Genomic DNA, 23394 nt, shown 5'->3' with positions numbered 1-23394 from the left:
TCAAGCAGCATTTTCTACAAGATGCCCTTCCTGATCTCTTTAGAAGCCAGTGCCTTCCCCCACAGATTATTGATTCACTTTTGTAGCTAACAAAAAGTGAGATGACTGCTTGGCTAAATCTGCAAGCTGGAGCACTTGCCCTTCCCTGTTTTGTACCTAGACATTGTTATTATGGGACAGATCAGTCCCGGGGAAGTCCGATTCTTAACGTAGGAGAATGTTAATCTTTCCATTCTCCCTCCTGATAGTTTATTAATTTCCCAGTGCTGGCTTAATGGGGATGATACTAGTTATAGTAATAATTATGAATTGCAAATCCAAAAAAGTTCCCTGATTGGGGAGAAGGTACTAAGAAAGGTACTCAATGTACAATATGAATCAGGTCTGGGACAAGTATTTTATTCCTACATAGAAAAAAAAATGCTAAAATGAGGAGAATTCGAGTAAGCATCAACAGAATTAACAGGATTCAGTACTTTAATTTATAACGATGCTTGCAATCGACTGTAAAATTAATACTTAAAGCTCTTCAGGGCATAAAACAATGTTCATGATTGCTAATTAGCCACTGACATTTCACCTCAACTGGGCACTATATAATCCCACACCTAAACTTGAGTCAATCTTCTTTCCAGTGACTGACACAGAAGGGTCAGTCTTCTTTTCTATGACACAGTAGGTCCCAGAGGTGACCTTCATTCTCGGATGCTCTGGGGACATGACAGCTGCTGTCCTACAGGCCTCCCAGGACCTTCAGACCTTTCACCACCAGTTGTGAATATTTCCACCATGGGATAATCTTTCTCCTCAGATGAGTAAAAAAAGAGAAAGAGACTTACAGGGACCCTTGGGGCAATCCTGCCTAACTGAATCTCCCTGAGAGACAGATGAAGGATGCCCATGATACCAGACAAAGACATGGACATGGTAAATATCGTTCTCCTGACTCTGCTAACTTAGTCCATGTCAGGTTTCCCAGGCTGATATGAATTCTTCACAATCATAGATGCTTAGGAAACAGTAATATTCTGTTGGATTGATTTACATTTCGCTGATTAGTGATTTGGAGCAATCTTTCATAGAGCTCTTAATTTAGCTGTTCCCCTCTTGAGACTCAGAGTATGAGACTTCTTTCCTGTGACTTCTGTCCACTGGGAAATAGCTCTTGATCACAGTTAATTCCCTCTCTATCTTAGCTATCAGACACTAATTTGAAATATTTGCTTCAGAGATTACCCACCCCTAAATCTCAAGATTTCTGTGAAGAAAGCACACTATAATTGAAAGCAATTATTACATGTTATTTCTAATTTTTATTATTTAATTTTTCAATACTTAGTGTTTGGTCTCTTCATATGTTATTCCTGCCTTCATATAATTTTCATTTTAAATATTGATTCCTTTATTTGTATCCTAGTCATTTTCTGAGAGTCCTTACCCCCACTGAAATCACTTTCTTATGATACAGAAAAAGTCAAGCAAAACTGGGGACATCTGATTACATAGACCTTTTACACCTTTACTTGAAGAGAGAGAAACTAAGCCATTGATGTGTAGTATCATCAATCTATATTTTATTTACATAACAGTGATCTTGTGGTTCCCTCCCTCGCACTGCCTCAGAAAGCATTGATTTTTCTGGGGAACATTCTAACCAATTTCAGTGAATTGTTGACTGAGTGGTCAATTAGCAAGCATTTTAAGGTGCCCGCTATATCTCACTGATAAAATTGTCTATGTTCCCAATTCCCTTTAGTCCTTTAGCACCCAATTTTGTCCCTAGGAAGCACATGTTAGAGTAAATGTATAGCTTTGAATATATATATTTGTTACATTGTGGAGAGTAGTCCTGCTACTTGAGTGATAGGGAGCTGATATCAAAGTCAGAGGGTCCTGGATTCAAGTCAGTCCATCCTGGATGAGTGATACGGAGATGATGAAGTTGGAAAGTGACTTCCTCAGTACCTCAGTATATTCTCTATATCCCAACTTCTTAAACTGTGACTCTGTATGGGGTCTGGTAACTGAATGTGGAGGTTTAAAATTATGATTTATTACCATATGTTTAAATTGTACATCTGTTTTATATATCTATTTACTTGGAGTCAGGGAAAAATGTCTCCTGTGAAAACAGGACACAAGTGGGAAAAGTTTAAGAAGCTCTGCTGTAGGTAATGGGTGTAGAACTGCTTTATTAGAAGGCATTTCCTCACCTGAGAGTTCTTTATAATGATGAATTCCCAGGCTTCTAGTCCCCATTCCTATTAAATGTATGGATGCAGGAATCATAGGAAAGTACAGACTGTTATGGATGGTGTGTCTGTATGTTCTGGCATTGGGCCTGAAGAACGAGCATGAATTTGTAATGCTGGAGAAACTGAGGCAAGATAGAGATTAGAGAGTATTTAATAGTTTATTTAAAGGGAGAGATTTACTGGGACCAAATGGATCCATGGTTTGGTCCCAGGGCTGAATGAGACTATCATCTCCGAGAATCCAGCAAACAATGTGAGTTCTCAATGACTTATATACACATGGCTCAGATCAGAGGGTAAACTGAGACAGGGGCGGGTCAGGATTCTGACAGGGTAGGGTGAGCCTCTGGAGATGGGAGGGGAGGATGGCATCTTGATATTCTAAAACATAAGATCTTTTATCCTTCTCAAATATTCTGATAAAGAGGGAGGGGAGGTTTCAACGGACTGAGCAGACAATTATAAACTGAAGCAGAACAATTAGGGAAACTGAGTGAGGATAATAAAAGAGAACTGCAGCATAACAAGTTATGGAGACAGGTAACAGAGGTTCAAATCCTAGGCTTGTCGCTTCCTTCTTCTGTGGATGGCCACATCTTTGTCTGGGGTTTGTTTTCCTCCTGTATAGAACCAGAAGTTCCCTGCTGATGGCATCCTGCCTGTGCCCTTTCAGTCTGGCACCCTAGAGTATCCAACTGGGCTGGGCCAAGCTCCTGGCTCCTCCAGGTCAATGGAATCTCTGGGCCAAAGAGATCCAGCCCCGCCCTTTTCCCTCAGTGGCCAATGAGTACTGAACCTTAGCTTACACACCTAGGCTGCTCTTTGGGCAACAGACACATTCGGTGTGTCTCTGGCCAGCCTGAACCTGGAGGAGCTTTTCCAGCGTGGCAGAACTGGTACATGTTCTCCTGACAGACTCATGAAGATCTTGTCCAGGGTCCCCGCCCCATCACCCCCTTCAAAACAAGGACTTGTGGAGAACTGAATACAGTACAAGACCACGAAGCCAGAGCTGAATTATCTGCATTAACAGGAACAGTAAATATGCCGCTGACCAAAAAGTGTTTCAGACATTCACTTGGTCCTCCCTGGTTTCATGTAGCTGATGATCCCTTTGGGAGACCATCCATAGAATACATGCAGTTGGAATCTGGAATACCTGAGATCTTATCTCAGCACTGTGTCACCCTGGACAAAGCATCTTAGCCTCAATTTTCTCCTCTGTAAAATGGGGATAATAATAGTACCTACCTTCCAGAGTTGGGGTAAGGAAAAAGTGAGATATTGAAAAGTGCTTTTCAAACCTTAAAGTGCTCTGCCAATGCTGTTTTTGTTGTTGTGAGGTCCAACTGAGATAGCACTTATGAAGTGCCTTGCAGCCTTATAATTCTCTGTAAATGCTGGTTATTACTCTTATCAAGTAGATGTTGGGTATACTTAGCACAGTCCTAAGCACAAGGAGGGAGGAGGGTACAAAAGGAGTCATGGCAGAGTCCCCACCCTGCTTAGAACTTTTTTTAAAAGCCTAGAGACCCTTTCTGTTACTGTAAGCTTGCATTTTTGTTTTCCTTCTCAGGTTTTTTTCTTTCTAGATTTGATTTTTCTTGTGTGGCAAAATGACTGTATAAATATGTATACATATTTTGGATTTAACATATATTTTAGCATATTTAACATATATTGGACTACCTGTCATCTAGGGGAGGGGGTGGGGGAAGAAGGGGGAAACTTAGTACAGAAGGTTTTGCAGGGGTCAGTGTGGAAAAATTACCCATGCATGTTTTGTAAATAAAAAGCTATAATAATTAAAAATATAAAAAATAAAGACCTAGGGACAGCATTAGAGTTTTCTCTTCCCTCTAGGGGAGCCTTGAAATATAGCTCTCGTGTGTTCCGATGGCAGTTTGGGAACCACTAGACAACCATGCCATTTAGATTACCCCATTCTGGCTCCCGTGCCCCAGCCCTGATTTCTTTGCCTGTGGTGATGGGCCCATATGTAAGAGCCCAGCCCCCAATGCTGATCATTGTTCTTAAAATAAAGTACTTTTTCATTCCTCATTTCTTGCATGATCACATGTGGCTGGGAAAGTCACATTCTTTATTGAAAGTCAGTGCATTTGTCTTGATGCTGGATGTTCTTCTTGGTGTTTCCCTTTGTGGCTTTTAATCCCTTTCCTCTCCCTTCAACAAGGCCCCTGACAGCTGGGCTCCCAATGGACCAAAGACTCGGGAATCTACTGGCTGCTGCCAAATTCTGGAAAGCAATTTTCCAATAGCAGCCTCCAGGCTTTATGTGAAGGCATGGAAAAATCCAATTATGCCTTCCAGCTGCCCCTTCAGATACCTTGTTCTGTTTCTTAGAGCTGGCCCCAAATATCTCAAATATACTTTTGGCTTCTTCTCTGTTGATCCATTTTGTTTAAACAAAACAGCTCCTTTCCAGCAAATCCCCAAACAAAACTTTTTATAATATGTATCCTTTGGAGGAATGATAATCAGTTATTCAGTTTAATCCAGGAACCCAGGTGCCATATTAAAACACCTACTCTGTACTTTGTTGTTCAATCTTATCAGGCCTATTTGACTCCTCAGGATCACACTTGGGAGTTTTCTTGGCAAAGATACTTATAGTGGTTTGCCATTTTCTTCTCTAGCTTCTTTTACAGGTAAGGAAAACAGAGGCAAACAGACTAGGGTCACACAGCTAATAAGTGTCTGAAGCCAGATTTGAACTGAGGAAAATGAGTCTTCCTGACTTATCCCTTATACCACCCTCTCTTATATTGTGCTCTTACACTGGCTAGTAATTGAACCTGGGTCTCCAAATGGGAAGTGAGAATCCTACTACTGAGCCACCCGTGCCCACAGATCTTTCTGTTTGACTATACTGGTCTTCTGTGCATTCTGATGTGGAATTCAGTATGCAAGCAGATCAGTGGATACCAGGTAATTTGAGGGAAGTAAAGGTATTAGACTATGGGAATAAAGAGAGGCTTCGAGGCAGCTGAGGCAGAGGGAAATCAGGATTCTTAAGGAAGAGAGAAAGATGTGGTGGATGTTTCCTTTCACTGGCTCTTGTCTTCGACTAGGCTGTTTCATAGTTCTGCCTTAACTTGAATTGTTGTGCCCATCCTGCTCATTATTTTAACTTGACTTATTGTATTGTTTTCATTTGTGTTGTTGTGATGATTGCATACAGTTGTTGCTGCCTTCTTCATTCAGCATCATTTCCTACATTCGTCTCCATGTTCCTCTGAATTCATCATTTTGACCGTCCCTTCCCACACAGAAGTAGTCTGTTGCTGGGATCTGTTTAGCCATCCCCTAGTCATTAGGCATTTATTTTCTCTCTACCTCTCTATGCTCACCTGTTATGGTACCATGACTATTTGATCCATGATGATCTTCCTTCACTATGTGTCAGTAGTGTCCTCTTTGGAATATAATACCAGGATGAGAAACTCTGAGTCAAAGAGTTTGTGCTTTTAGGGACTTTGCCTGCATAATTCCAAATCAGTTTTCCTGGTGATTGAACCAGTTTGTAAGTCTACAATCAGAAAATTAGCAGGTCTATTAGCGTTCTCTCTACCAATAGGGTCTCACATCTCTTATCATCTCTGATGGATGGGAAATGGTTCCTCAGAATTGATTTAATTTTCCTTTCTCTGATGACTAGTGACTAACCATTTTTTCCAAGTGATTATTGATATTTTGTATTTCTTTTGAAAACTGTCCATAGTTTTAACTATATCTATTAGACAATACTTTTCATTTTACACAATTATATTTATTCTCTATAAATTCTGAGTTTTTCTAATCCATATGTTTCTAATCCATAATCCAGCTACACTAATTTTAGTTGTGTAGATTTTAAAATTTTAAATAATCAAGATTGTTTTTTGTATAATTTGTTCTCTCCTATTACTTATCTGCTTATCAGTTTTCCTCCTATCCATAAAAGTTAAGGCTTTTTATTTTTCTATTACTTTTTTCCAAAGTATGAATTTGGAATTTACTCTTAAATTACAAGGTGGCAGCCTAGACTATTTATTTGGTCAAATAGCTGGTCAGTTTTCCCAACCATCTCATCAAACAAGGAATCTTTTGGCCAGTTTGGTGTGTCCTTGGGTTCATCAAACACTAGGCTATTATGTTCACTTGTTTCTAGTTCTTGCTTCGCTCATCACTTCTGCTGGTCTCTCTCTCACTCTTTTTTATTCGGTACTTGATACTTTTGATTATTATTGCTCTGCACTAATTATATCTGGTAGTGAAGCTAATCCATTCTGAACATTCCTGATTTTGTGGTCGATTTCCTTGGGTTCATTCTTTTAGACCGTTCAAAAATTAATTTTATTTGACTCGGCAACAGGGTGGGACAGTGGAGAGAGCCCATAATTTGGACTCAGAGGACCTGGAGTGAAGTTCAGGCTTTGCTGCTTGCTTATTCCCTATGTGTACTTAGAAGGTCACTCCCCTTTCAGGGCCTCAGTTTCCTTATCTGTAAAATGCCAGGATTGGTCCTGTCCAGCTCTCAATCCTGGATTCCCATTTCATGTACAAACTAAGTGATCTTGTGAACATCTTCCTCTTCTCTGTGGACCTCAGGTAATAACCTGACCCCTGCCTTCATATACTCCCATTTTGGGGGCTCTAGAGGTGAGCGGCTTCAGTGAAGATCAAGAGAACCCCACAAGTTGGCATTGGAGAAGAGGGAGACTGGGCAATATCCAGGAGGAAAAAGAAGGCAGTGTGGGAAAGAAGTGGTATTGGACTTTAGAGAGCATGAAAAGGAGTCCTAGAAAGGAAGGCTGGCAAGTCTCAAGTCTTGACTACGAATCCTAGCTCTATGGGATGAGCTGGGTATCCTTAGGCAAACTGTTTCATTTCTGACTCTCAGTTTCCTCCAGTCAATTTGGAATAAGAATACATGAGCTGGATACATCTTGAGAAATGGGTAGAAAGCCTATTGTGAATGTCCCAGTTATGGAAACTTCAGTAGGTAAAGAATATCAGGAGCCCTACTCTGCTTACCATCTGCTGCACCCCAGCCTCATGGGGGTGACTTGGCAGGACCGACCAAGGTGGAAAGGTTAGACTATAGCCTGGTTTGAGGGATGCTTGTGGTCCAAAGGATAATGTAGCTAAAGGAGAGGAAGCTCATTCCCACCCTAAGTGGAGAAAGAAAATACTCTACTCCCACTAGAAAAATCATGGATCCTTGCAAGAGTAGACAGGTCAGTGGGGCAGTAGTTAGGACACTGGTCTCAGAATCAGAAAGACCTAAGTGCACATCCTGCTTCAGACCCTCACTAGCTATGTGGAGCTGGGTAAATCACTCATGTAAAATGTGCATAACATCTTTAAAATGGGGATGATGATAGCCTTCGCCTCCCAGATTGCTGTCAACATCAAATGAATAACTGACAAAGCTTTTTGCAAACCTTTCAAAAATCTATGAATAATTGCTGGCTATTATAAGGATGCAAGATTGATGTCTTATTGTGGGATCGAGTCAGCCAATATTTATTAAGCACTTGCTGTGTGCCAGATACTATGTTAATGGTTGGGGATAAAGAGAAAGGCAAAAGACACTGCTCTCGAGGAATTCACTATCTCAAGGAGGAACAACATTCTGTGTTCAAACAAAATGCATACAGAGTAAATTGGGGCTCTGAGGGCAGCTGTGAGCTCTGTGGATGACCTGTGAGCCCCATTCACCATTCACTATTGCTTGGTGAATGCTTGTCTTTTCAATCATAGCTGAAAAAAAAAGAAAAAGAAAAAAAATCATAGCTGAAGATGGACATTGACTCTTTCTTGATCTGAGCTTGCCTCCATGAAGAAAGCTCAGGGCTGCTGTCATCAGAATGGCTCTCAGACCTTGGGGTACAGCTCTTTAAGGGGAAAATCAGATTATGAGCATTTGGTCTGTTTGTTTTAATGACTCTCTTTGTCTCCGACACTCCATTCAAAATTCTGACTCTTAGAAATTGATTTCTCTGTTCAGGTAGAGAATGTCCGTCTGATGGATCGAACATCTTCCAAAAAACCAGTCCTGGGGACTTTGTATCTGACGGCCACCCATGTCATCTTTGTGGAGAATGTGCCTGAAACTAGAAAAGAGACCTGGGTGCGTACTATCACTATTATCCATTATTATATTATTATTCATAGTGTATTTTGTTATAATTTTTTGCTATTTCCTTTTTGGGGAGGGAGGAAAGGAGAATGATACTGGTTTGAATCAGTGATAAAGTTTAATCTTGTCATCTTCTGATTGCCCATTTTTGCTAAGCTCCATGGGAGACTTGGCCTTTATCGGCCAAAAATTTGGGTGCTTCATATGGAAATTCATTCTCAAACAGTACTGAAAACATGGTCCTTTTGCTTAAGTAATGTTGGAGATCTTCCTAAGAGATTCTCAGAGCACAGCAACAAACAAAAGCCACAAGTGGTTCAAGGGAAAGGATTTGTAGGCAGAAAGTTTGAATTTAAATGCTTCCCAACCACTTACCATGGGTCATATAACTTCCGCATGTCTTTGGATTGCCCTTCGTCAAGTGAAAAGATTGGACCCAATGGGCTGTAAGATGTGGAGGAGTCAGACTTTGGGGCTTCCGTATCCCTTCATCCCTATCATGACCCTGTTGCTAGCTTAAGGACTCACAGCATTGGCTCTATGGTCAAGGACTGCAAAGTTGTTTGTTTTTAGAAGTCTAGAAAATGGGCAATTTCAGTGCTGTAATATTTACTCATTTGTAAAAGGAAAAAATGGTGAGCGCAATCACACAGAATAAAATGGTGAGTGCAGTCACTGAGCCGAGTTTATGGCAAACCTGTGAGTCTTGGTGCCCAGCAAAGGCATGCAGCCAGCAAATCATGGCCTTCCAGATGGAGTCTGCAGCTCTATCAAAGTCCTATGGCCTGGCCCCAGTAGACCTCTTCCCAGGAGGCTTTCTTGGAGGAGAACCTAGAATACAGAGACACTTTCTCCTAGGAGTCCTGGAAGTAATCTGAAGGAGGGGGGCTGTTCTTCCTCTCCCATCTTCAGATCTCTCGACCACCAACTGGGAGAGGACAGAAAGTCCAACTGGCTTTTGGCCTGGACTGTCACTGAGGTCCTGAAAACACAGTGGCCCACCTCTCCGGGGAGCCATCATATCGTCTCATTGATTGGGTTCCTTTATTGTGATGTCCCCAATGGCTCAAGATCTCTCACTGCCCCAGGATCTCTGGGCCCACACACATTGGATCTGATCCTTGGCGGCTTGAAAACTGACCAGAGGGTCAGTATCCATCTTTGGCTCTCTGTCCCCCAAATGGAGCTCAATCAAGAAAACCTCCCAAATGCAGCTTAGGGATATTTCAGTTTCCCTCAGAGTGGTTAGCAGATCACCAAGTTCTATAAGACATCAGGAGTACATTTTTGGTATTAGATATGGGGCAATTTTCACCACAGAATACAATTGAAATGCTTAGATCTAACAGGAGAACATAATAGTCTCCTGGCTTCCCTCTACCTTCTCCACAGGAAAATTGAAATTACTATCCAGGAAAAGTGGTTTCCCTTTTCCTACTGAGTTCCTGAGAGTCTCCCCAAGACTTACAACAACACCTTGTGTTTTAGAGCCTTTTTTCCTCCCCCAAAACTAATTAATCTTGGAGGCTAATGAAGAAGCAGCCCCACTCCACAAGACCTGTCCTATAACTCTAAACTTTATAGGGACTTTGTGCATTGTCCTCTTTCTAAAAGAGATCACTGCCTCAAGAAATTGAGGGGTTTTTTTGGAGTGCTCATTCTAAGGAGTCCAGTTTCTGGGCTCTCAAATTTGGGGTTACTTATGAGGCAACTCCCATGGCATGACTGAGGCCCAAGAATGAGCTGGTTTCTTGACCTGGCCTCTCTATTTCAGCTTCCTACACTGGGTATCAGCCTGCTTTTGGAGCAGGTGGCCTGAGTCTAACCTATCCCTGGCCCCTTGACTCACAAGAGCTAGAAGCTATGTTAGAAATTGTCTGGTCTAAGCTACCCATTTTACAGATGTAGAAACTGAGACTCAGAAGCACTCAGGATCATACAGCTGTATCTGAGACCCGGGATGGGGATAAGAATAAGGAGTGAAGGGGTGGGAGAAGCCAACTAGAAACTGGGATGGTGTTTCCCTGAAGAGACAATAAGTACTTAATAAGCCCTTCCTATTAAGGGTCCTTTGCTTGGTCTAACCATGTGATTTCGTATTCCAGATTCTGCACAGTGAGATCTCTTCCATTGAAAAGCAGGCGACCACGGCGGGGGGCTGCCCACTGCTTATTCGGTGCAAGAATTTCCAGGTGCTGCACCTCGTTGTCCCTCAGGAGAGAGACTGCCAGGATGTCTACATCTCCCTTCTCCGTTTAGCCAGACCAGGTAGGTCAGTGGGGCCGAGGATTTGCAAATGGACTTTGATAGATTAGAATTCACCTAACTGTATGACCATCCAGCCTGCATTTCTCTCTTTTCCACAAGAACAATGTGAGCGGGGGCAGCTAGGTGACGCAGTGGATAGAGCACCAGTCTTGAATTCAGGAGGACCTGAGTTCAAATATGATTTCAGACACTTAACACTTCCTAGCTGTGTGACCCTGGGCAAGTTACTTAACCCCAGCCCCAGGGGAAAAAAAAAAAGAAAAGAATAATGTGAGCTATTTTGTCATCTACTTGGGTAAATTTTTCTGTACTTAATTGCTCTGTAGATCTCCCAGTTAGATAATCATTAACATGACTTGTTCCTGAAACTCTCTGGGATGACTATTTTCTAGGTGTTTTGTAAGCATCCTTTTTTTTTTTTTTTTTTACCAGCTATATGCATGGGTTATTTTTCTGCATTGACAATTGCAAAACCTTTTGTTCCAATTTTTCCCCTCCTTCCCCCCACCCCAGATAGCAGGTTGACCAATACATGTTAAATATGTTAAAGTATAAGTTAAATGCCATATATGTATACATGTCCAAACAGTTGTTTTGCTGTACAAAAAGAATCGGACTTTGAAATAGTGTACAATTAGCCTGTGAAGGAAATCCAAAATGCAGGCGGACAAAAATAGAGGGATTGTGAATTCTATGTAGTGATTCATAGTCATTTCCCAGAGTTCTTTCGCTGGGTGTAGCTGGTTCAGTTCTTTACTGCTCTATTGGAACTGATTTGGTTCATCTCATTGTTGAAGATGGCCACGTCCATCAGAATTGATCATCATGTAGTATTATTGTTAAAGTATATAATGACCTCCTGGTCCTGCTTATTTCACTCAGCATCAGTTCCTGTAAGTCTCTCCAGGCCTTTTTGTTTTCTTGTTGTTGTTTTACCATGTCCAGTTATTTGTGACCTTTATGAACCATACATGGTATTTTCTTGGCATCCCCTTAACTGGAGTGCTTTGCTTTTCCTTTTCCAGTGGATTAAGGTGAATAGAAATTGAGTTATCCATGATCACACAACTAGTAAATGTCTGAGGCAGAATTTGAATGGGGTATTCCTGACTCCAAGCCCATAGTCTGTTATTGTGCCATCCCGTTTTCTTCCTTTTCTTAAAATTCAAGGTATTTTCCCTTCTTCAGTCCTATAGTTCTAATTCTGCTCTCCAGGATCTTTCCAGGTCCACTGAGAGGAGCCCAACAATGCCAGTCCTTTAAGTAGCTTTGTATAGATAGCAACTCGTTTACTTTGAGAAATGCTCAGAAGAAAGAGGTGCTCTTTTATCCTGGGCATCAATTCCTTCCTGGAAGGCCCTTTTTGTTCTTCCTATTTCAATGTAAAAAGTCTTTGTCTGTGTCAATAAAAACAAAAGTCAAATAAGTTGAGAATCTCTGCTTTCTTCTGGTGTTATCACCATGTGGGTTTAGAGCTAGGAGAAAATTGAGATCCAGAGATGTTAACTTGCCCAAGTTCCTGTAAACTATCGTCAGATCTTGACCTTGAACTCCGAGATTGTGATTTCAAATCCTGTAGTCCTGCCACTACTCTATACTGGCTTTCTCACCCTAATGTAGCCAGTCGTCCCAATCCTTTTATCTCCAGGCAGCAGTTCTAGCCCTTCTTTGAGCTTCCCATTTTCATAGTAAAACCACAAACCTTGTTGCTTTTTATTGTTGTCCTTATTTTTGTCATCAGTCTCGGCCCATTCTAAGCTTTATCATTCCTGCCTCTGGAAACTTTTTTTATACCTACCTTTGTTTCTATCTTTGAGACATGTATTTTGAAATCTGTGATGACCAGAGAGTTCCCAGTGCATCCACAACCACCTTTTTAGACAATATTCCTTTTTTGTGCTCCTTAGAATTATTTCTTTTCTTGTGTTCAGAGGTTTGCTCTCGAGGACTTTGCTTTTTCATGGGCTTATTTTCCTTTGATAATTTTTGGTCATGAGATCCTACATGTCATTCTTCTGAGCCCTTTGAAGCGCTCTTTGAGGTATACTGAAGATGAAAGTTCACTGGCCTCCACATAGCAATCCTGGGACCCTGGGAAGCTATATCTGGGAAGGCTACTCTTCTGGGGTTCTAGTCATTCTCTGCCATGACATGATCTTATGCTTCCTCCTCCTACCCCCCAACTTCAGAAGCCTTTATGGAGGAATCTGTGGGGAGGAATCAGTGTTATGTCATAGCTTCCTAGTTTAACTCATTATTCTTACTAGGGTGTATGGGGTGTTCAGGGAGAACTTGCATCTTTGGAGTGAGAGCTGCCAAGCCCTTTTCAGGACTACTTATCCACCTTTGGTGTCTACCGATTTATCTGTGGCTCCAAAAAGTTGTAGTGTAAACCTCAACCACATCATGGTAGAACTGTATTAGCAAATGGGCTAAATTAGCTTGCTGGTATCAGGCCTCAAGCCCATCAGTTAGTGAGTTATCTATCCCAAGCATGGGAAGACTTCCCTCCAGTGGAATGGGCAAATGAGAACACGTTCCAGTGACCATGAAGGCGGCTGAAGCAGGGGCTGTGGAGAGCTAAGAGCTTAGCCCCTTCCTGGGCCATGGCCAGTCATCCGGACTTTTATCTTCTTCTTGGACTTCAGTGACTCTGAAAGAGAAAGTGAAGCTGTGACCATGAGCAACTCTGCCTCATTTTAATCCAGTTCATATGCAGTCAAGACATCACCCCATGATATCATTGATCCTCTTCAACATGAAGGATGAACAAATTTTCACTATTAGACGATCAGTTTAATTATTATTACACTGCTGAGGAATGGAAGTGCTTTCAGCCTCCTCTAAATTTCCAAAAACCCATTTACTCCACCCTAATTATGACTCTCTTAGGCCCTTGACTGGTTCTAGAGATAGTCAAAATTGGGTGCAGAAGCATTGTAGGAAACTGTCAGCTCCAGAGGAACAAATGGGTGGTCATTTAGGTGATGGACTAGTAGACTCTGAAGCTACACTGTGGATTTTGTTTCATGATAAAATGAGCCACATTAAGCAGGTAAGTTTGTGCCATCAGTCTTTTGTTAAATCTCGGAAGGAATTTGTTTTAGTCACACTGAAAGTTGGGTCTCCAGGGGTTAACCTGGTTCTCACAAAAACTCTTGATTCATCCTGGGCTGGGAAATACACTAATCCTCCCTACATCCAAAGAAGAGACTTAACTTTCTCTTTTTCTTTGCCTACCTTAGAATAGAACTCTGGGGGAAACCCCTGAAATACAACTTAGATATGGCTCATGTGGCCCAAAATGAATAACCAAGTCCCTTCTAGAACAGGAACTCAAGGCCCAGGGTGATGTCAGGAATAAGGAAACGGTTTATTTCCTCCATAAATCATTTATTCAATAAATAAGTTTAATAAAATAAATAAGTTTAATCAACCAATAAATATTGTTAAGGTTCCCACTCTCTAGAGCAGTTAGGTGATGCAGTAGGTAGAACGCTAGCCCTGAGGTCAGGAGGACTTGAGTTCGAATATGGCCTCACTAGTTGTAAGATCCTGGGCAAGCCATTTAACTTGTTTGCCTTAATCCAATGGAAAAGGAAATGGCAAACTGCACCAGTCTTTGCCTGGAAAACCCAAAATGGAGTCATGAAGAGCCTGACACAACTATTCCACTGAAGATCACTGCTAACTACTATGTTCCAGGCAGTGTGCTAAGTGTTGGGGATGCAAAAAAAGGCAGATTAATCTCTGAACATTACAGTGTACTAGTTTTGTAACCCTAGGCAAGTCCTATCCCTTCTGGGGGACCAGGAAACTCTCTCTTATTTTAAATTGCAAATGAGGTCCTGATTTGCATTGAGAGGGAATTTCCTCACCTAGGACTTCCTCCTACCAAGGAAATCTCAGGTCTTCTCACTTGCCCTCTCCAGTCCTTAGGATTTAAAATCTTAAAGTTTCTTAAGAGATCTGCCCCAAATCACAGAGTCTTCATTTGAACTTAGATCTGTCTTCCTAATAAATATGGTTGTAGGGAAAGAAAGATCCATAGCTGGCCATGGTCAGGGAAAACTACATTCCTTGCCTCAGCTCATCATTGCACTTCCCACTTCTGTAAGAGCTGTTGGGTCCCCATTTCCAGAATGCCCTTCCATTCCCTCTGCCTTTTGAAATCCTTAGCTTCTTTTAGGTTCTTTTAGGTTCAATGTAGATGCTATATCCTGTAGAAAAACCTCTGTGGTTCAATGCTTGTCTGTCAATATAAAGAAAATAAATGCAAATAAATTTTTAAAAAACCAAGTACAAGATAGAAAGGAGAAAGGGCAGTTGGAGGGGAAGCAATAAAGCCTTCGTGTGTGATTGACCTGAGATTTGAAAAAATTAAGGACTTTAAAGAACCAGCAGAGAGGAAGAGGTAATGGATTCTAAGTATAAGGCATTGCCAATTCAAAGATGCAGAGAAATTAGAGATGGTCTTGATGAGGTTTAGAATTGGAGTACCTAAATGAAATTAGGGTTAATTGAGGTCTAGTGGCAGCTTTGGGGTACAGGGAGTCAAATAGAGCTCCCCTGTAACCCCTTTGGATTCGGCGCAAGGTACAGAGTTAAATGAGGTCTAGTAGCGGCTCAAAAGTCCCCTGTAAAGGAATTTCAGACCCCAAAACCTAGATTAATAAAAGAGGTTTAATGTGGGGTTTGGAAGTAAAGTCTAGTTAATAAAGTTGAAGGTAGAGATAAGAAGGCACCGGAATCAGGGTTCCAGTGGGTAGAGATCCTTGGTGCCAGGCGTAAGGCTGCCATGTTTGGGACCTCTGCAAAGAGAGGCTCTAGTCTGGCTCTTTTATAATAGAGGGCTTGTGGGTAGAGTCCCAGGTTGGCTTCTGGCTTAGTTTCAGCCAGGGTTAAAATTTGAATTGAATTCAATGGGTTTTGGAACTGAACTGTTCCCACCCAGATAACAAAGATGAAGCTGTTTGTGCCTGGGGTGGAGTCCCCTCCCTGAGGGCAGAGTAGAAGGAGGAATGGAGAGTATATAGGAAAGGAGAATAGTGGCCAATGAGGCTGCAAAAGTAGATGGGAGCCAGCTTGTGGAAGACTGTAGTTGGAGGAGGGAGTTTGTCTTAAAAACTGTACAGAGCCCACAAGGTTTTTGAAGGAGGGATCAAATGTGCTTTGGGAAGATTAACTTGGCATCTGATGCAAGGTGGTTGGAGAAGAGAGTCTGGAAGCAAGGGCCACTTAGGAGACTGAAGCAATCATCCAGGTGAGAGCTGCTGAGGGCTTGGACTAGAATGCTGGCTGTGTAAGTAGAGAGAAGGGGATAGAACCAAAAGATGTCTTGGAGTTAGAATTAATTGGTAGGATTTGATAATTGCTTTTTTCCTCTGGTCCCTCAAATGTAGTTTTTTTTCCCCCAAAGCAATTGGGCTTGAGTGACTTGCCCAGGATCATATAGCTAGGATGTGAATTATCTGAGACCAGATTTGAACTCAGGTCCTCCTGACTTCAGGGCTGGTGCTCTATCCACTGCACCACCTAGCTGCCCCCCAAAAGTATTCTTCAAAAAAGGTGCTAGACCTGATACCACCACTTGGAACTTGTACGAGCTATGGTCACTGGCCAAGGCCATTTGGAAGATCTGGTGGTGAAGGAAGCACACATGGATGGACTGGTTGCTTTGGAAATAAGCTTTTCTAAGAGGAAGATGGGGAAATGAAGCTTTCATGAAGCACCTTTGCAACAGGTAGTAGAAGACTAACTTGGAGTCCCAAACTATTTTTCCTTTTCCTGGCACACAGAGGATGATGCTGATTTGAAAAAAAAATTCATTGAAAATGCTTGTTCCTCATCCTGGGAATATGAAAGGAGAGAAGATTAAGTGGAAAAACCACTTGAGGATCTCCATCATTGAGGGCAGACAGGCTGACTCCTGATCCAAGGGGAGCTGGTAAAGACAAAGAAGCACTGACAAAGGCAAACAGCCCCTTGGAGTTCATCTGAAAAAGAATCGCTGAGAATTCATATCTGATCAGGTTACGCGTGTAGGAAGGAGCCAAGGAGTCCACTGAGCCAATGGCCTTGAGCTGTGCCATCATCCAGGAGCAGATGTGATGGTTGGGATCAGAACAGAAGGATCAAGCCAGATCATTGTTAAATACGGCAGCTCCTTGAGACAGACTAGTCAGTGGCAACATGGTGGTGGAACAGGGGAGGACAAGTCTGGCTTTCTGACAGAACCCCAAATCAGCTCTCAGCCAGAAAGAGGGAGCCCAGAGAGCCCTGTGACATGGCATGCTTCTTTCCCAATAAGAACTCCCAGGGCTTCCATAGACTCTTTCAGGGAATAATTTTTCTAATGACTTGATCTCCTTGCATGCCATTAACTCGTTTTAGAAGTAAAATTACCTATATGATTTTTTTGTTTTTAATATTAAAAACAAATAATATTTGGCAATAACAATCTCAAGGTTGTGAACCTGGGGGACTGGGAGAATGGAGCTGCTCTTAATAAAAATGCATGCCTGGGTGATGCAGTGGATAGAGTGCTGGGCCTGGAGTCAGGAAGAAATGAGTTCAAATCTTGCCTCAGGCCCTAACTGAATGAGGGCAAAAATCTTCTACCTGCCTCAGCTTCCTCATCTATAAGAGTAATAGCAGTGCTTACTTCTCAGGATTGTTGGAAGGCTCAGACATTTATAAAAAGCTTTGTTAACTATGCTAGCTATGATTATTATTATAAAATAGGAAAGTTTAGAAGAAGGGCGGGTTAGAAGGGGAGCTAAGACGCCTTTGAAACATCCAGATCACAGCCTGGGTGATCCTCAGAAGCTCTTGCCTGAAGTGTGGACTTTTTCTGTTTATTAGAAATGGGCTGTGATTCTCTGGAAATATAACGTCACATCTCCCCACCTAGGATTCTCAACCCTGGCGTGGCCTATGTGATGCTGACCAGGCAATAAGTCACGTATTTTCCCACATAGCTCTCTGTTGGAGTTGGTTCAGTAATGGGGTGATGACCAATATACCCCCAGGCTCCTGGGATGGCCACTCGGACTGATGGGAGTGGACTCTGGGACTGCTGTTTTCTGCTTGCTCCTGCCTGCCTTTCAGTAAATACCTCTCGCCAGGTAATCCAACAAGTCTTTCTTGAGCCACTGAGCGTCTTGGCATCCCATCCCAAAGGCAGATTGAATGGGCCATCAGATATAAGAGTCATAGATGAACAAGAAAGAATTTTCCTTGAGGTATGGGAGGGATCTCAGTGGGCAAAGATGGGGGGATGGTGAACCGAGACACTGACCTAAGAATAGAGGAAAGGAACAGGGGAAGAGAGCAGTCTAGTTGTGCTGGAAGACTTCAGAGAGGAAGGAGAGGAGCTTGTATAAACAGGCTGATTCAGATAGAGGGAAGCCTAGAAACATGTGCCTTCCTCAATGGCAGAGAGGAACTCTTGAAGGTTTGTGAAAAGAGCAGCCCCTAATCCAATTCCAATTGATTAATGATGGAAAGAACCAGCTACATCCAGAAAAGGAACACTGGGAAATGAATGTAAACTGTTATTTTTACCTTCTGAATCCAATTCTTCCTGTGCAACAAAAAATTCGGTTCTATCACACATATATTGTATCTAGAATATACTGTAATATATTTAACATATATAAGACTGCCTGCCATCTGGGGGAGGGGGTTGGGGGAGGAAGGGAAAAAATCTGAAAAGAAGTAAGTGCAAGGGATAATGTTGTAAAAAATTACCCATGCATATGTACTGTCAAAAAATGTTATAATTATAAAATAAAATAAAAATTAAATTATAAAAAAAAAAAGAAAAGAAAAGAGCAGCCCCATGGCCGTCAAGATGCCTCTGGGGAGCCGGGTTTGCCCCTTTGGGGCCTCTGAGGGGTCCTGCCCTCCATGCTTGGCTGGGTGGCTGCCTCCCTATTGCCCAGTCCCCATCACATACATCCCATGCATTCCTTCCTCAGCAGGAGCAAATGTACGTCCCTCCTTCCAGGTAGTCCTGTCGTGACTTCTGCATTTTGTGCTCATTAGACTCGGGAACTAACAAAGCTGAGAGTAGTGTTGTTCAGTCTGGTCTGATGATTCATGACCCCATTTGCAGTTTTTTCAGCAAAGATACTAGAGTTATTTGCCATTTCCTTTTCCAGCTTGTTTTACACATGAGGAAACTGAGGTACACAGGATTAACTGACTTGTCCAACCTAGGAAGTCCAGTCTGAGACTGGAATTGGAACTCGTGAAACGGAGTCTTCCTCTCCAGGCCCAGTTGATCTCTCCACCACATCACCTGGCTTATTCCAAAAGGCTGTGTTTGTAGTCGGGAACACTTGGATCCCAATCCCACCTCTGACACTTACAGTCTTGGAGACCTTGGCAAAATGCTCTACTTAATTTCTCTTAGCCTGTTTCCTCATCTGAGTTGGATTAGATGTTCCTGAAGTTTTATTTCTTTGATGATCTCTGTGGCAAGAGGTCCCAGGATCTGCATTTGACCCTGGATTACTGAGCACTTTTATCCATGACTTGGACAGGAGCAAACAGGACAAGCTCATCAGATTTGCTGAGGAGGCAGTCAGGAGGGATGGTGAACACTCTCAATGATAGAATCAGAAGCCCGAAGGATCTCCTTGGGCCCCAGAACTGGGCTGACTTGAATTAGATGGCATTATAGTCCTGGAGCAGAGGCTGGTACACAAAAGCCTGACTTTGCTTGGATGGGGTGAGGAGGGTGAAGTAGTTAGTGGGATAATGCTGGGACACTGAGATGGGCTACCTCCAGCCTCCCTCCATCCCATAGAGAGAGCTGGTAAATCCATGTCATTGCCTGCTCCCAGCAGTGGACTTTGCTCTGGCTCTACTGAGGATTTTTAGTGAGGGCTTTACAGGGCAGCTGCCTCCCTCCCCCCACTCTCTGGGGTCCCCCATTCTCTTCTGCTTTCTCCTGATTCTGAGGCCCAAGTGGCCCTTCTCACCAAGGCCTTCAATCCCCCATTCAACATTGTTTCCCCTTCCCCAATGTGCTGGTTCCTTTCCCCCATTTCCCTGGACCCTGCCATCTCTAAGTTTCTCTGTCTGGTTAGACTTGTACAAAGAGCTATCTCCATCCATGATCCTCCCCTGTCCCTCACTTCTTAGTCCCTTGACTTCTAGTTTCTGACAACTCTGATGGAAATTACTCTCTCTGCATGGCTTGTTGGTTTTTGGCCTGCAGGGCAGTGAGCCTTGTACATGACCTGAGTCTTTAGACCCCCACCAGTCCTATCCCTGGACCCCTCCATTATTTATTTATCTCCCTCAGCTCCTCCTAATTGGCTCCAAGAATAACTCATTATGGATGCTGACTAAGCCTTGCATGGCCCCTTAAGGTTTTCCCAAAGTTCCTTGTTTCTCCTTTACAACATTTTCCCAGCTGGATCAGAATCTTTGAGAATTCCCCATGTTTGATTTTTTGTTTTGTTTTGTTTTTTTAAAGTCTGGTATGTCCCTTTTTACTTTTCATAATCTTCCTTGAGGCATTTGAGAACTATTGTAGATCTTCACATCGCATGTTTCCCTCTTCCTTGATCATGAGTTACAGTTTTCATGGGTTGTACCCTGCATTCCCCACTAATGAAACTTTGCATAAATTTTGGGGGAGAGGAAAGTGAGGGAGGTAACATCTGTTCAAGATGGTTAATCCTTGGATGGAATCCAAAGGAGTGGAGACATTTCCTGGGCCTGGGCCAGCCTCTTATGACTTCTTAAACAAGACTGGAGGAGACTTGGAGTAAAAATACCTTGTCATTTTGGTGACAATTGAATATACATCCATTCACCCTTCCATTTGACCTCAAGCATGTCTTTTCACTCCTCAATTTCTTTGTCTGAATGTTTTAATAATATGTACAACATAGATCCAAAGCTAGAAGGGACCTCAAAATTTTCCTAGGCTGAGTTCCTCATTTTTCAGATTAGGAAACTGAGGCCCAGAAGGTCACACATCCCATTGCCACAAAGATTTCATGACTTTAAAGCTTAGAGAAACCGTTTGGAATAGATTTGGAATCAAAAAGACTCAGCTTTTGCACACTGCTATCTGTCTTAGGATCAGAGAGAAGCTACATAAACATCCACCATTTGTATAGGAGGGGACAAAGAATGGAACTTTGTGAATGGAACTAAATTCCAAATGGTAGCTAAGGTGTCAAGACCTTCTGGGGGCCACAAAGCTGAGGACTATCTAAAGGAATGCAGCACAAAATATATTTTTCTAAAGGGCCAGAATTATTTATGGGAGGAGAGCAGTAGAGTCACAGAATGTGGGCTCATAGGAATGATACAGTTGAGGCTCAAACTTCCTTCTGGGGTCCCAGATTTTGTTCCGTAAGTCACAGTTGCATTCCTTGCTGAACCACACATGTTGGTGATCAAGACATGATAGGAATAAGATGTGTACAATAAGAGTAGTAACAGTGAAGTTTGCCTCTGCAATTGTTTCAGATATTCAGTCTGAAGACACTACCAGTCATAATCATTGTTCAATAGTCAATTCATACTTGTGTATGGCTCCAAATCAGTAATGATTGTAATTGTTTTAGGAGATTTTAAGGCTGATTTAAGATGGGGTCCAGGCTCTGATTAAAAAAAAAAAAAAAAGAAGCAGCAATTTTCTAATTTCTTTTAATGTTCTAAGATCTTCCAAAGTAGAAAGTTGTGTTTTGTTTTTTAAAGTATTGTCTACTAGGCCCTGCCAGGAAGGCAGGATGGCCAAATGGGAAGCCCTGAGGACAAAATTCTGCTTCTACCTGTGTGATTTTTCATTGGCTGATGCTGTAACTGGTTGAAGATTTAACTATCTACTGTTCTGGAAATACTACTTTCTGTCATAGTTGATTCATTATTAAATAATAATCTTCACATGTAAAGTTCATATCTTATAATTATTCCATTTGGTTCTTCTGGTGAATGCCATTCTATGCAGAGTTTTGTGGAGCTGAGCCTATACTAAAGGACGATCCATTTCTTGGGGGGAGGCATCTGATTAGTAGTTATGAGAGAGAAAAGGAGGGAGTGTGTGTGTGTGTGTGTGTGTGTGTGTGTGTGTGTGTGTGTGAGAGAGAGAGAGAGAGAGAGAGAGAGAGAGAGAGAGAGAGAGAGAGAGAGAGAGAGAGAGAGAGAAGAGAAGAGAAGAGACAGACAGAGAGAGAGAGAGAGAGAAGAGAAGAGACAGAGATGGGGGAGAGGGGGAAAGAGATACAAACAGACAGACAGAGAGACAGAGGGAGACAAGGAGACAGAGAGAGGGAGAAACAGGGAGAGAGAGAGAGAGAGAGAGAGAGAGAGAGAGAGAGAGAGAGAGAGAGAGAGAGAGAGACAGAGACAGAGATACACACAGAGAGAGACAGAGGGGGGGAGAGATGGAGAGAGAAAGAAAAAGAGAGGGGAAGGAGGGAAAAGAGAGAGAAAGAAGGAGGGAGGGAAGGAAGAAGGGAGAGAGGAGAGGAAGGGAAGGAAGAATCAAAGGACAGAGAGGGGAGGGAAGGAGGGAGGGATATGAATGTAGCAGATAATCAGGAGCAAAATAAAGAGAAGCCTGTTAGTGCATGCATCCCAGGAAATCCGGCTGCATCAGATAATCTCTGAGGTAATCAGTCACTTGGTTAGTAGCTAAAGAATTGTATCCACTTGGTGGAGCAAAATACATATTACCCTCCTATTATGGTTAATTATATATAATTAATAATTATATAATAAAATATACAACCAATAATTTATAATATGTTATAATTACATATAGTTATATATTTATTTTATAATTACATCTGAATACTATGTAATTAATAATTATATGTTTTGTAATTGCATGATCCTTGGGCTCTCATAAATTAACTCATATAACTTTCTTCTCCTGGACTCAAAGGTCCACCTTCCCATTCTAGGCAAGTCCATGGATCCAAATAGTGAAATGTATAAGGCACCAATGTCAATGGGCTTCCTAGGCTGCCAGGGGGTAAGGACTGGCCAGGCTTGCTTTCCATGGAACCTGCTAGGGCTCCTGATTTAACTTACGTGAACGTGGGGATCCTGATCTCTGGTTTTCATGAACTGCAGAGGCCTGAGATTGTGGCTCTCTGATCTTGGCCTGGCCGTTCTTGGAACTTCAGATACACAGTCAAGACTCCAGGCTTGTCCTCAAACCTTTCCCACTCGAGTACAGGCTGCCAGGACATGCTCTGTTGGGATTTGTGCTAAAGACAAGAGCTATTAAAAAAAAAAGGCAATAGAGAGTCCCTGCCCTCAAGGAGCATATAATCACTAGAGGAGAAAATGTGCAAACATATATAGGACCCATATATATGAAACATATATATGGGAGACAAAAAATTAGAACCTGCTTTTCTGGGCATATCCCTTTTATGAAATCTTGTTAAAATGCACTCAAAATTGGGGAGTTAAAATAGGTGGTCTCTGAGGTCCTTTACAGCTCTAAGCCTAGACCCCCATGATTCATGTTTTTTCCTTTGAAATCAAGACTCCTGGAAGATCATTGTTACCATTCTGCTAGAACAGGACCATTCCACCTCCTTTCTTTCTCTTTGTTTCTGTGCAGACTTTTCTGCATCCAGTAAATGGTTTTCTAGTTCAATTGGACAATGATCTTTAGCCAAAATCAGCAGGTGCTGGTCTAAATAGAATTTCCTCCTTTAGCTAGGGATGCTTCCTGTGAAA

General features: G+C 42.2%; 1 protein-coding gene across 1 annotated transcript in view; it reads left to right on the top strand.

The window, feature by feature from the left end:
• The window catches only part of MTMR7 (myotubularin related protein 7), a 94170-nt gene that overhangs the window by 30242 nt on the left and 40534 nt on the right, over nucleotides 1-23394 (top strand). Inside the window, exons 2-3 of the mRNA XM_074304826.1 lie at nucleotides 8269-8391; nucleotides 10506-10668. Coding sequence (XP_074160927.1) covers nucleotides 8269-8391; nucleotides 10506-10668 — 286 coding nt within the window. The remainder of the gene's footprint in view (nucleotides 1-8268; nucleotides 8392-10505; nucleotides 10669-23394) is intronic.

This window comes from Sminthopsis crassicaudata, chromosome 3 (genome assembly GCF_048593235.1).
Source record: "Sminthopsis crassicaudata isolate SCR6 chromosome 3, ASM4859323v1, whole genome shotgun sequence".
NCBI classification, from domain to species: domain Eukaryota; kingdom Metazoa; phylum Chordata; class Mammalia; order Dasyuromorphia; family Dasyuridae; genus Sminthopsis; species Sminthopsis crassicaudata.
Note: the sequence above shows the minus strand (reverse complement) of the source record. Positions and strands in the feature narration are given on the sequence as shown.